Here is a 15,177-nt window from a genome sequence, read left to right as displayed (position 1 = left end):
TGAGAGGTCATACTCACATATCCTGAAAATACCATTGAAAATCCATTTCACAGGCTCAGTCTCACTGACATTAATAATGTTTTAGTCTGCAACACCAATAATACATGCTCACCAACTCTAAAAGATTCAATACAAGCCATCAGCCTCAAAGTTAACTAAGAAAGCAAACAGATTTGAAGCAACTTTCCATTATGGTCAAGTAAAATTGATTACAATCAACTCACTCTTGTACACTGGATACAAAAGCTAGTTTCCTGATCAAAATCAGGTTGCAACATATATTAACACGCACATGCAAAAAAGCAAATCCCCATGTTTCTCCTAAGAGATACATGGAAGCATAGAAATTTGCTAGAGGGTAAACTACAACACCCCAATACGATAAATTAGAACATCAATTTTTTCCTCAGAAGAGTGACCACCATCTCCTAGGTCTATTCATATGATGCACGTCCCTCGAGGAGCTGCCAGAAGTTTCCCTAAGGTCTCGTTGTCTAGCACCCCTGAGTAGCCTTCCCTCAGTCAGAGGATTCCCAAACCACAAAACAAGAACAATACCAACAATGCTAACAATAGGAGCAGTTGCTAAAAAGAACCATCCCCCCCTTGCTCCACGTTGCCTTGTTGAAGGGTTAATAGAATCAACTGTGTTAATTAGAGGCCCTTGGTCCACATTGCCAATACCCAAAGACATCCTCTCAATCCTATCATCACTATCAGCTAAATTGCCAACATCTGAAATTTCCAGAGCATCTTCTATTCTAGCACCGTCAAGAAAACCCAACTGCAGATTGCCACTTTCTCCACCCTCAGTTTCATCCAAGCTATTGGATGGACCAACCTCAGTCGGGCCCTGTTGTTGAAGCCCATGAACTGCAATTCCACTGTATTGCTTTCCTTCTTCATATTCCACATCATCAGTGGGAAGCTCATATCGACAAACGGGGCATGAGTTCCTTGAATTCAACCATGGCAATATGCACAATGGATGATACAGGTGCAAACAGGGAAGTTGATTTGCTTCAGTGTCTTTGGTTAAAGGATCTTTACATACTGCACATATCAAGTTTCCGTGCTTCTCATGCTCCTTACCAATTACTACCTTAGGCAAACTGCCAACAAAAGATGCAGAGGCTGGAGGTGCGCCCCTTCTAGAGTTATCAGTTTCAGCAAGGTGCTCAAGTAGTTCTTCAAAGCTTCTTGAATCAAGATCATCTCCAGAATTCCCAACATAAGTTGGCATATCATTTCTCTCCAAAAATCGAGAAATGTTAGGAACATAGGGTTGGACATTCAATCTAATACCATCTGCTAGTTCTAGTCTCTGGCGAATCCTCCACCGAGTTCGTGGAGAAGGAATTCGAAGCTCCCAATCCCCAGAGCCATTATTAGCTTCATCAGCACTTAAGGCACCCCTAGCCCAACCATCATGTCCAGTAGTTTCAACTGCCTCTTCCTCTCCATCTGCTTCTACCCATTCACCATCTTCATCTTCCACATTAGAATCCCACTGGTCCAGGCCTGCATGCATTGGGTCAATGTCGGTATCGCTCTCTGCCGGACTATTACCGTCATGGTGGAGAAACATGTCCCTATCAACAAAGCTTTGCCCATCTAATGATGCATCTGAGTTTGCCCCATAAGCACTGTATGATACACCATCACTCTCCCCATGAAAAGCCCCATACCCACTGAAACTGGCATTGGTATCGCTCTCACCAAAAAGGGACTCCACATTATCAAAACCCTCACTTTCATTATCAGAATAAGCCCTTCGCCTTCTTTGCCACCAGCTAAGAGCAGAATAGGGACTAGGGTCTCGTTGCAAGGTGTTACCATCAACATCCAGGTGGAGCCCATGATCAGAAACCATAAAGTTATGCTGAGTCTGCCTTGCCATGTTAATTAAATGTGAGAATTCTTGTGAAAAGATGTCATCGATAGACTCTGAACTTCCAATATAACCAGCTCTATTTCTACTGCGTATTCTTCGGCGGGAGTCCCTTGTGGTCGTATTGAGATCATCAAGAAACATGATTCTGCATGAATTGCATATACATAGTGCTTCAAAGCCCTGTACCATCTCGTTATCGGATGAGAAGACACGTCTGCATATTTGGCAGCACCCATCTGGTTGATTAGATGGGTGAACAGGACCAGCACTGGCTTCTCCATGCTCACGTGGCTGAGAAGATTCTTGAGGAACCCATGGCAGCCCTGTGTCCATTCAAATCTGTAGCAAGCATGGCAATGCACAAAATACAAAGTCAATTGAAATAGATAAAAGAGGATCAGAAACTGCAATTGAAAGATTAGTACGTGAAATACCTTTTTGATGAGCAATGGAGAAAGTATGAAAGCAGGCAATCAAGCCATAAGACCCTGAAAGAAATGATGTGTTCCAAGATCAGCGCTAAGAAAGTGCAGCATATATAAATTATATACATAGTAGAGAAGAATGATTTCTCTTATTCCTATGCCATATTTGCTCCAAGCAGAAATGCATTGAAGAGGCCAGTTAGCTTTCCTGTAATTTTTTACAGTTCTTTAATTTTGTACTATATTTGTTTTTTAGCCTGTGCAACCACGGTACAGTACCCATAACAACAGTCTGAACACCTCAATGAACCATCACCTCAATAAACCATCACTACAAACACCAAAAATTGGTCACCAAAACGAGACCAAACATATCATCAAAATCAAATAACCAAAACTCGGCGAGTCCTACTCGAAATCACTCACCCGAGTCATTCAGACTCAGTGGGCTGCCAAGTCAAGAACCAAGAACATGGGAACCGGCCGAGTCTTTCCAGTTCCCAATATTCTATATCATTTCTTTAAGAACTCGAATGAGTCTTCGGCCAAGCCAATTTTCCTCACTTGGGCTTGGGAACTGGTCCTTGTTTTAAACACTGTTACAAATAATGACCACCGAGAAATGACAGCCGCATCACAGGAGGTAACATCGACTGGGAATTTCTGTTTGAAAACTCGTACTAAGGGGGCCACTTTAATGAACTAAAGCAAAACACACAAATAAACCATGATCATAAGACCTTCGATTTAAACAGTTAACCATCAGAGTAAGAGAAGAAAAAAAGAAATAAAAAAATTTCTTCGAATAATGTTTTAATGAATAGAGCCAAGATAAAAATGTCAGAAAACAAGCATTCAACAAGCACATTGCACAATACTGAATATTCAACTGGCCACGTGAAAAAGAATGTAAAAAGGCTGAGACACTTTAATCTAAACTTACTAAGATTAATTGTTCGCCTAAAACTACCGATTAAAATTGATTGCTAGTCCTAAATCTACTCAGTATAATGACTGTCAGCCAAAAACTTCCCCCAATTAGAATAGATATCGTTGACATATCATCAGTAAACATTGCTGATTCCAACAAGACAAAATAAGCAAATTCACTGTCGCAAATTTTCACATAAATAAAACATACAAAACAATAAATAAAACTGTAATTGCAAGAAAATAGTAAAACTAAATGCAAAATAAAACCCCAAAATTAAATCTCAGAAATTGACCATGGCGTGAAGCTTCAATGAACAAAACTGACAGAAAACAAATATCACCAAAAATACAAAAATCACAGACATCGAACCCTGGACCTAACATTTAATTGGGGAAAAAAAAAGCACAGTAATTTCCATACTTTTACCTTCGATTCCTTCAATGCTTGGATCCCGATTGAGCCCAAAGAGATGACCACATTGAAAGAATAAAAGAATGCTATCTTGAAATTCTTCACGGATGGAAGAAAAAATCCATAAAAAGAAACCCTACATCAAAAAAATACCCAAACATGTTACTTTTAGGCTAACAAAAAGGGGAAATTTTTAGGGAAAAAAGAAGAACCAGACGTGAGAACCTCGAAACCTTTTGATTCAATCAGTTGAAAAGTTGAAGTGGAATGTCTCGTTTTATATGTCCCCTTTTAAAATATTACGAAAATACCTCGGTAATCTGACATCTTTTAGTTGAAAAAAACGAAAAAGTCCTCACGTTTGGAAATAACAAAATTGGTCTCGCAAAGATTTTTAGTACCTTTTTTCGGCATTTAGGTGGGTAAAATAAAAATAAATGGGTGTGGTTTATACAGAGCCGACGTTCTAAACCATCAAAATAAAGCGCGCTTTCAAATAGTGTGGAAAAGTGTAGTTTCAATGTTTGGAAATCACTTTGATAGCCTTCAAATATATTTTTATCTTTAATTCGAAAATTTAAATCTTTAAGATTAGTGTAAATCGAGCCGTTCAATAAAAACTTCAAAATCTTGAAAATTGACAGTCCAAATAGAAACTTCAAAATCTTGAAAATTGACAGTCCAAAAATACGTTACAAGATGTACTATTTCCAAAACTTGAAATCTATTTTTTTCTCATGTCTATGCATCTTGATGTCGAGATGATCAATTTGATGATATTTGGGCTTCAAAACAACCTCTTCTAATGAAAATTTTGAGGTGGGCTCTGATTTGATTGTTTAGAGCTTCGACTCAAGATAAACTTTTTCCAAAATAAATAAACAAAGGAAGTTTTATGCTGATATTTGTTATTATTTATTTGAATTAAAAATCTATACCCCATGTGTCATGTGTTTTATTTTAAGCTCATGTCCTTGTTTTTTAGTTTTTCTATTTTTTTCAAAATGAGTCGATTCATACTTTCAAAATCCGAACCCAAACCACTAGCAAATTGGCTCTAATTTTCAAAATCTAGTTTAGAATTGTTTTATGAGCGTCTTAACAAATTGTTAAAAAATAAAATAAATTTGGGATTTTAAAAATTCAAGCCGATAGGTTTATAAAAATCAATTTTAAATTTTATTTTTCGAATAGATTTGTTAATAATTTTGGTTTGATTTGAAAAATCCGATCCAGTTGCACACTTGGGGAAAAAAATGAAAAGTGTGAACATGAGTGTAAATCACAACTTATGGGGTAGATTCTTAATCGTGAGATAGTGGGGGATATTAACGTAAATTTTCTATGAATAAATGAAGGAAAAAATTTATATAATTGCGAGGCTCTAACCAATCAAATTAGGGCCCACCTCAAAAATTTCACAAGAAGAGGTTGTTTTGATGCCCAAATATCTTCAAATTTATCATCTCGACCTCAAGATTCATGGTCAAGAGTAAAAAATGGATTTCAAGTTTTGAAAATAGTGCATCTCGTAATACATTTTTGGACTATCAAATTTCAAGACTTTCAAGTTTTCATGGATACGCTCGATCTACATTATTTTTCAAGATTTAAATTTTATAATTAGAGATAAAAATATATTTTAAGGCTATCACAAAGATTCCCAGTATTGAAACTTTGATGATGTGGGGGCCCCGGGGGCATATGGGCCTTGTGGGACCCTACGGTCCTACAACATTTTGTTTCTATCATTCGAGATAGGTTTTTGCTTCTTGGTTTTCATGGCCCTATCCGTGGATTTTCATGGGGTTTACTTAATATTTATGGTCCCACTGATTTTGCTTCTAAGGAGGCCTTTCTTAATGATATGGAATCTGTTATTCACAAATTCAATCTTCCAGTATGTATTGGTGGTGATTTCAACTTGATAAGATGACTTGATGAATGTTTTGCATGCTCGACTATTAATTCGTCTATGCGGCTTTTTAATCATTTAATTGAAAGTTTGTCTCTTATGGAATTACCTACTGTTGGGACCAAGTTTACTTGGTCTAATAATTCTATCTCTTCCCTGTCTATGTCAAAATTTCATAGATTTTTGGTCTCTCTAGACTGGGCTGAGTCCTTCCCTTTGGTCTCGATCAAAGCCATCCCTCATCTTTCTTCGGATCATACCCCTTTGTTACTTTCTACTGCCTTGGAAAGAGGGGGTCCTAAACCATTTAGACTGGAATTGGGTTGGCTGGAAGATAGTGTTGTCATTGAACTAATCACCTCCACGTGGCAGAATTCGTTTTTTAGTTGGCTCCATAGACTTCCAACTGCATAAAAAACTCATAAGCATCAAACATAAGCTTACTGCATAGAATAGATAACATGGTGGAAATGATAAAGCTAAAATTGATGATCTTTTAGAGGAGATTGCCTTCTTAGATCACCAGGTTCAGCAGGTTGGTTCCTTGTTTATCGAGCTCTGGGAGGCAATAAAATCCAAGTTAAATGAATTCCTCAGCCTTCGTAAAATTGAGGAATTATATTGGAAGCAGAGGTCTAGGATCAAATGGCTTAGGGCGGGTGATTTGAACACTAAATTCTTTCACTCTACAGCTAGTGCGAGAAGAAGATAGAACAACATCTACAGCCTCACTATCTCAGGTGTGGAGACTGATAATAGCAATGCTTGGAAGGAAGCTATTGTTTCACACTTTAAGAAGGTATTTTATTCGAAAAATTAAATTTACCCCTATCTTATCCAAAGTGCCTTTTAGATTTCAGCTAACTCAAGTGCCTTTTTTGGAACGTGATATTTCCTTAGAAGAACTTAAGAGGACAATCTTTTCCTTTCAAGGTGACAAAGCTTCGGGTCCTGATGGATTCCTTTTGGTGTTCTTCCAAAGATTTTGGGACCTCATAAAATTGGACATTCTCTAAATGATCAGAGATTTTATGCGTTGAGGTGAAATTTTAAAAGGGGTTAATGCCACCTTTATTGCTCTGATCCCTAAAAAGTCTACTATTGCGGAGTTGTTTGACATCCGACCTATTAGCTTATTATCAAGTCTCTACAAGATTTTGGCAAAGGTTTTGGCCAAAAGGTTGAAACCCGTACTTTCTTCTCTCATTTTACCCAATCAATCTGCTTTTGTCCATGATCGCTAAATTATTGATACTATCCTGGTTGCCCAAGAATGCATTCACTTTAGAGTGCGAAGTCAAATTCCTGGAGTGGTTATTAAGCTGGATCTTGAGAAGGCTTATGACCGAGTTGAATGGAGTATCTTGTTGGCGATTCTTAGAATTATGGGTTTTAAAGAAAAATGGAGGAGCTGGATTTTTGGGTGCCTTTTATGCCCATTTTGTAATCCTTGTTAAAGGCTCTCCTGCTAGATTTTTTAAGGCAACTAGGGGTCTTCGCCAATGAGATCCCTTATCTCCTTTCCTTTTTTCTATCCATGCAGAGTGCTTTAGTCTCATGCTCCAGAACGTTGGCAGATTTACAGGCTTTAAAGTGTCTGCTTTAGGTTCTCTCGTTTCCCACTTACAATATGCAGATGATGCTCTCATTTTATGCGATGCTTCAGAGGCATAAATTTCTAATCTTGCCTGTTTGTTGGATTGTTGTGAGGCACCTTTGGGAATCAAAGCCAACTATAATAAGACACTTCTTTTTGGAATCAATTGCCAATCTCCTTTGCCCCTGACTTTGGCTGTGCAGTTGGCTCCTTTCGTTTTTATTATTTGGGCATTCTTCTCTCTCTCTAGACACCCTATCTCAATTTGGGACAAGATCATCCAAAAGATTCAAGTTAAACTAGATCTATGGAAGCTCAAGTACCGCTCCATTGGTGGCAGATTGACTTTGTTACAATCTTGTCTTTCAAACTTGCCGATTTATCTCATATCACTCCTGCAGATGCCAGTCGCAATAATTAAGAAAAAATGAAGTGATGATGCGAAATTTTATGTGGGGTTCCATTGGGGAGGTTCGGAAATTTCATTTGCTCAGATGGGATCGTGTTTGTACCCTCAAGACGGAAGGTGGTTTAGGTATCCGCAAACTTAAATATATGAACGAGGCATTACTTTGTAAATGGTGGTGGAAGATTTTCCAATGTCTTAACCATCTCTAGGTGGAGGTCCTTTCTTCCAAATATCGAAGGGATATATTTGGTATGTGGATTGCAGGAGGCCGCCCAGATGAAGCGTCTTTCGTGTGGAAGCCCATATTTAGGTGCAGACCGATGATTGCTAGTCACTTTCGCTAGAATGTGGGGAACGATTGGCAAATTTCATTTTGGCACCATAAGCGGTTGGGGGAGGTTCCTTTGAAGTTGAGCTTCCCACTACTTTTTGCTAAGGTGCTCCATCTGAATGCCTTGATTGCTGATATGTTCGAATTTGCAGGTACCAATGTGAACTGTCATATTACTTTCCCATACAATTGTATTAGTGGGGAGTTTGATAACCAGTGGTTACTATTGTTGAACCTATTACACTAAGTTTACATCTCCCCCGACGATCATTTGGACGATCACGTGAGGGAACTGGAAAGTGATGGCCTCTTCACGGTGAAGTCATGTTATAGACTTCTCTTTCATGACAGATGATGATGGTTGCTACTTATTGCACCGAAGGTTTGGAAGCGGCTGATTCCTCATGAGGTTTAAGTTTTCATCTAGCTTGCCATCCCAAATAAGATTCTAACGGTCGACAATTTGATAAAGAGAGGTAAGATTTTACTTAACATTTGTCTTATGTGCAAAATTGACGAGGAAACATGTAGTCACCTCTTTATCAATTTCAAAGTTGCTTCCAACATATGGTATTGGTTATTTGGTTTACTGGGGCATCCAAGCCTCCCTTCCCTGATCGGTGATCAACAATGTCTCTTATTGAGAATATCATCATTTACTTGCTGGGGGCCTTAAGGTGTGGCAAATAGCTAGAGGGGTTGTCTTTTGGGAGATTTGAAAAGAAAGAAACCGATGTACCTTCGAAGGAGTGAGACTCTCGGATGATTGTGGCCTTTTTTATAATATAAAGCTTTCCATCTGACATTGGCTTTCGATCACTAAGGTTGGTTGAGGGCTCTCTCTCCCAGATGTAATCCTTAACCTACCCAACCTTTTTCTCTTGGGCAAAGTTAAGATGAGACCTTGTTACTTTTGGTCGCCCCCGAAGGAAGGGTTTTTCAAATTGAACTTCGACGGTTGCTCGTTTGGTAATCCAGGTTTGGCTGGGATTGGAGGGGTGTTGCGCAACAGTCGGGATGATGTCATCTTTTCCTTTGTGGGCCCTCTAGGCCAAGCAACCGCAAATCATTCAGAAATAGGCTCCTTGCTGTAAGGGTTAAAATTCTTTATCTGTAGTAATCTGGGCAGTTGTTGTATTGTTGAAGGGGACTCCCTAAATGTTATTGGTTGGTGCAAGAAGGATAGGCGGGTTCCGTGGAAACTTTGCTCCATTTGGCTGAAAATTATGGACATCTCGGCCTCCCTTTCGATTCCTTTTATCATTTCTATCGAGAGGCTAATATGCTTGCCGATTCTTTGGCTAAAGGCGGGGTTTCCTTGCCCTCTCTCTCTTTTGCTTTTGATGTAATATCATTTGCTTAGTTTTCTTAATAAAAATTTGGAACCTTTGTCAAAAAATAAATAAATATTTATTTCCTTGGGCCGAAGCTTGGCCGAATCTACTCGAAGCAGACCTGATTCGACAAAAAAGATAGCAACAATATATAAAAATAATGAAAAAAAAAAATTAAAAATATTTATATAAATATTTGTTGGCTTAGGCCGAAGCTTCAACTGAATTCGCTCGAATTTAATTAAAGCGGCTCGAATCTGACCAAAGCGGTAGCACTAGGCTTCGCTTCGCTTCGGTCTAGGCCTAAAATTTGAAGGCTTCAGCCGAAGCGAAGCGATTTTGATATCATTGCTCTAAAGTTCTGTGGAAGCCTTAGTTCATGTGTCATCACCATCCATTCGATGGATGGACGGTGATACAAATAGAGTAGCGCTCATCAAAGTACAACATAATCCATCAACGGATGATACAATATATTATAACATTTTTAAATGCTCTTTGGGTGGTGAGTAATTTTTTTCTCTCTTAAAATCAAGGAAAGTTTTCTAAAAAAAATTCATGGAGTATTTAGCAGGTATATTATATATAAGGAAAGGTTTCTATACTTCCCGTATAGCATAGATAATCTATACTTCTCGTACCATCTAGCCATCCAATTTTGATCAAGAGAGCCACTCACCATTTGATCTTAGATCCAATGTCTCAAATGATTATATTTTTATTTTTTATTTATACAAATTTTATGAATGTGAAATTTGGTACATACCATCTTCTCATTGGGGCACACCTATAAAAAATATTAAAAATAAGTTTTCGATAAAATATAATGACCAAAATACCCCTTGAAATTTTCAAGGGTATTTTTATCATTTTATTTTTTTGAATTTTATTTTTTTATATTTTTCGCTAGTGTGAGTTTAATAGAGGATTGGACATACAAAAATTGATGTTAAGATAGTTTATGAAAAAATAATTAAAAATAAATAGTGTAGAAATGTGACATTATGATTGGGGCAATCTTAGCCCTCCATTCAGAATGGACAGTCGGATAAGGGGAAGTATATAAGTTTTATGTTGTAAGGGAAGCATAGGAAGCTTGCTCTTATATATATGTGGCGAAAACATTGGTTTATATCCAATTTTTTTCACTACCTTCAAAATTTGATATCACTAGATTAATATTGTCAAAAGGCAAAATATATAAAGAGACCATTTGCTTTTAGTATTAAAAAGTCACAATCATTGATGCTTATTGTATTTCAATTGGGTGGTTGTGAGTGTATCATTGACTAGACTAAAAATTTTTAAAAAAATTCGAACTTGGTGACACACCCCAAGCCATCCAATTTGACATCAAATGACTAGGAGTAATTGTAACTTCCTTGTAATAAAGATAAATGGTCTCATAGTATGCAGTCCCTTGTCAAAAGGGATTTTAAATACGTGGATTTGACCATCCATAAAGTCGGCGGTCTCTCTATGCAACTCTAAAACATATTTGTTTTAGGATAATCTAGGGTGCGTATTTATTTATAGGTGAGGTTTGTATAAGGGCCTCACTACATTGAAGCACACCTTTAAAACCTATTTGAAGATGTAGTTTAATTGTCGGAAACCTTATGCTAATCTGGAAATCTATTTTTTACCCCTAGTTATGAAATTAATTTTTTTAAAAAAATGGTATGGATCAAGCAGATCTATAAAACACTTGAAAATATTGAAAATAGATTACCTAGATAACTTGTTATAAAATACACTGTTTTAGGACTTGAAATTTTTTTTTTTTTTTTTTCATATTCATATATCTCAAGGTCTATATAATCAGATTGAAGGTTCTCCAACATGGAACACTCTCTTTAGATGAGTTTGTAAATGCATCGTATTTAAACTGTATAAAGTTACAACCTGATATAAACTTATTCCTTTATTTATTTGATTTATTATGATTATTTTCCTTCCTTTATTTATTTGATTTATTATTATTATTGTTCCCCCTTTCACTGAGACTGAACACCAGGTTGAGAAAGTCGTGCTCTAACAAACTGGGGTCCTAAATTACCCCTACCTAAGCTTTGTCTGATGGAGCAAATGTATGTTTCGCTCTAGGACATATGACATCTTTCAATTTTTTTTTCGACACATGGGTTCTTTATTAGGATGGCAACGGGTCCGGCACTTGACCCCAACAAGACCCAAAAACTTAAAATATTTATGTATTGAACTATATTTAAATATGTTTTATATATTAGGACTCAAAAAATATTACCGGACCCGGACTTAGACTCTTACTCGAATAGTGTTGGGGTTCAAGATTTGGACCTGGACCCGACCCACTAGGTCTAGTTTTTAGACCCATACCTAGTCCCGAATCAGGTCTACCCCTCGAATCCCGAGGCTGGTCTGAGTCCATTGACGCCGCTATTCTTTATTTCTAGGTACGATTTTATTAACCGTGGACCGTGAAAATTTCTTAAGTTCCTAGTGTATCATAAAACTGAAATGTCATTCTACCTTCCCATGTTTGAAGGTAACAACACTATACAAGTAGTAGCAAGTTGCAGAAAGGTTGTTTCCAAAGAAAAATACCGTTAGAAATTATTTTCTATGTAACATGGACTTGTGTTGTTTATGTTATTTTTTATAGGGTGCGGTTTGTATAGAGCCTAGGTTCCAAACAATCAAATTCGAGCCTACCTTCAAATAGTGTCAAGAAATGTGGTTTCAATACTAAAAATCTTTGTTATCAACTTAAAATATATTTCTCTCTTTATTTGTAAAGTTTAAAGCTTAAAAAACAGTGTAGATTGACAGATCTATGAAAATTTGAAAATCTTGAAAATAGGCGGTCACAAAACGCGTTACAAAATGCACTATTTCAAAAACTTGAAATCCATTTTTTTCTCATGTCTATGCATCTTGATGGAGATGATCAATTTGTGAATATTTGGACATCAAAACAACCTCTTCTAATGCACGTTTTATGGTAGGCTCCAATTTGATTGTTTAGAGTCTCGGCTCTATATATAAACTTTTCCCTTTTGCTTATGTGTTAACATACACACATCCATATCAAATACTTAAAAATAAAGATGCACCTTAGGAAAAGAGCTTGGGCTTAACTGGTTAGCGCTTGACGATTTGCAACTCTATGTCCTAAGCTCAATTTCTACCTAGTTCAGGGTGCCTTTCCTACTGACTCACCCAAAAAATAAAAAGAAAAAAAGAAAAGAAAAAGAAAAAAAACCCTTCCTAAAGTACTCAATGCTTCCCAAAATCCCACGTCCTTCCTAGATTAAACAATGCACATACTTGTGTTTGAAAGAGAAGATTTAAACAATGCACATACTTGTGTTTGAAAGAGAAGATTTAAACAATGCACATACTTGTGTTTGAAAGACAAGATTTAAACAATGCACATACTTGTGTTTGAAAGACAAGATTGGAGATTAATATTATGAAAGGTCGTATTTGTGTCCATAACACAAGTACTCGTGTCCATGTAACATCGTCGGTGATTTAAAACTCATTCATTGTCAATAATTCCAAGATGTCCACCAGTGCTGTGTGGAGATTGGATGATTATTTTTCAGATAAAGCTTATATAGATTGGATGATTATTTTTAAGATAAATGTCATATAAGACAGTAACTCTACCTATAGAAGTAAGGTAACAACAATATGACCTACCCATTTTAGTCGGATTTGACATGTTTTTTAAAACATTATCAAAATTTAACCATCATAAAAAGACGTGTCAAATCTATCCAAACAATTAAAATGAATGATGTAGAACATTGCAATCTTACTTCTATATATATATATATATTTTTTTTTTTTTTTTCCTTCTCATATAAGTTGCATCCTTTCGTTTTTTACGACAATATTTTTCCCTTGCACGATAAACCAATATTGGAGAAAGGCTATTTTAAAATGGTCAATGGAATACTCAAACTTGCTTGCAGAGCTGGTTGAAAAAACTATCAATAGTATAGATTAGGTGTTAAATTAATTAAAGAATTAGAAAAGTATATCATGGTAGATGTTCCATTTTGCACAGTTTGACACATGTTCAATCAGTTGTCTATTATAACAATGAACGGCTATTGTTAGTTACGTCTACATTTGAGTCGGTTGTTGATGACTAGCATCAACAATAGTTGATGATGACAGATAGCTCGTGGTATATGTACCAAACTAAATAGTATAGTACATGTACCATGAGATACAAATTGAACAATGCACATAGTCTGGTTTCCTCTTTTCCACTAAATAGCATCAAATGGCTTGCAGTACATTTACCAAATTTAATAGTATGCTACATGTACAATTTGAACAATGCGGTATATGCACCTGCTTGTCATCCCTCCCACAAGTGTTTTAGATCTGCTTATTTGGGGTGTTTGGAATATTACAAATTGTGTTTTTAGGATTCAAATTAGTGATATATTAAGTAATTGGAAAAGTATATCATGCTAAATGTACCATAGTGTTCAATGTACAACTTGTTCCACCAATTGTCCATTAAAACAATGGAGGTCAGTTGCTAACCATTTCCGGTGCACTAGTGGAGTTGAGCTGAGGACTGGTTAGTATCAACATCAGGCAACTGAACAATGTGTACCACATTGAACAATGTGATACATATATCATACCAGTATGCAAACCATTTGAAATCTCGAATTTATCGATGATATGGTACAACTCATCGTCCAGAACTAGGCGGTCACGTGCCCATTTTGTTCAGAAAATACGCTCGTGTCATTAATGTAATGGCTCCAAATTAGAGTAGTGAGCTGGTTTTGGCGTACTCGAAAAATAGGGGGATTCCCCTAATCGTTTCAACACGCCTGAGTTGGATGGACAGAGGTTAGCGGCCACGCGTTGAAAGTAGTTGAAACGGTATCGTAATTACGCTGTAATTATCATTTTCCAAGTGTGGCCTTGCAAAAATGTCTGTAGTTCATTAATCTTTTTCGACAAATATAGCTGGTGCATTGATATTGACGTTATCGCCTCGTAGTTTTTGAAATTTAAAAATCGATAAATACAATACGGTAAAAAAATTTAACCTGCATCAGTGGGAACGAAGGGACCAAGAGAGAGAAAGAGAGAGAATGTGTGTGTGTTGAAAATATACATTTTTCTTATTGTATCTAGAATAAATAAAACAAATACAAATTCTATAGTTCAAGTCAAATAGTTACTACAAACAATGAGAAGATTTCATCTTCACTCTCTACTTAAGCCTCTCAAGAGAACATGAGTTGCAAATTTATAAAGTTATACTATTTGGATCTTCAAGAGAAAACGTATAATATAGTAGCTTTTTCTAACATTTAAAAGTCAGAAAAAGCGCTAGAAATGGTAGTTATTCCTACCATCTAAAAATTTAGAAAAACAGGCACTAGAAGATTTTAAAACACCATTTATTTGGTTCCAAAAGTCCACTTGTAAACTTACCCAAATGCATGTGGGCAAAAATAATCTAATACTAATATATTTCACTACAAATGTTTTTTCTTTTTCCTTTTTTTATTTTGTAAAATAAATTTCAAATGTTAGGCTTCATGACTTTTACTAATATATAATTGTTGAGCACATGATTAACCTTATGATTTCTGTTTGGTTGAGTAAAGAGTACACATAGGTATCATTCTACAGTATGTTGAAGATCTCATATTAGCTTGGATAGGCACACATATGCTTTATTTAATATTTACTATTGAATTGTTATTTCTAAATTGATTTTTTCAAAAAAATGCTCATCTATAAACAAACATATCACACTCCAAAACTACAAAAACTTATAATAGAATCCAAATCTCTCTCTCTCTATATCTCTCTAAAATTGGACACTCCCTCTCCCTCCTAGGTAAGAAAGATATAAGCTTTGAATAAACACATATGTTTTCCTTATTATTTATTAT

The 15,177-nt window shown here is 36.3% G+C and overlaps 1 protein-coding gene across 4 annotated transcripts; it reads right to left on the bottom strand.

The window, feature by feature from the left end:
* Positions 1–170: 170 nt before the first annotated feature.
* LOC18432436 (RING/U-box superfamily protein) lies at positions 171–3,915 on the bottom strand. Of its 4 annotated transcripts, none has more exons than XM_088874066.1 (4): positions 3,882–3,915; positions 3,674–3,800; positions 2,329–2,382; positions 171–2,233 (listed from the first exon to the last, which is right to left on the bottom strand). In XM_088874066.1, exon 4 carries the CDS (start codon positions 2,225–2,227, stop codon positions 407–409), a length of 1,821 nt encoding a protein of 606 aa, XP_088730192.1. In that variant the 5' UTR covers positions 2,228–2,233; positions 2,329–2,382; positions 3,674–3,800; positions 3,882–3,915; the 3' UTR covers positions 171–406. The 4 variants fall into 4 exon arrangements, with proteins under 4 accessions (XP_088730192.1, XP_088730191.1, XP_020521804.1 ...); XM_088874065.1 differs by having other exon boundaries at positions 3,680–3,800; XM_020666145.2 differs by having other exon boundaries at positions 3,674–3,915.
* Between the last annotated feature and the right edge of the window lie 11,262 nt (positions 3,916–15,177).

This window comes from Amborella trichopoda, chromosome 8 (assembly GCF_054954075.1).
Source record: "Amborella trichopoda isolate Santa Cruz 75 chromosome 8, AtrichopodaSantaCruz75HAP2 v2.0, whole genome shotgun sequence".
Lineage (NCBI taxonomy): Eukaryota > Viridiplantae > Streptophyta > Magnoliopsida > Amborellales > Amborellaceae > Amborella > Amborella trichopoda.
The sequence above is the reverse complement of the archived record's forward strand: the minus strand, read 5'-3'. Positions and strand labels throughout refer to the sequence as shown.

Coding starts and splice junctions, on each gene's coding strand:
- LOC18432436 (XM_020666145.2), bottom strand. CDS start 2,227: ATGGACACAGGGCTGCCATGGGTTCCTCAAGAATCTTCTCAGCCACGT.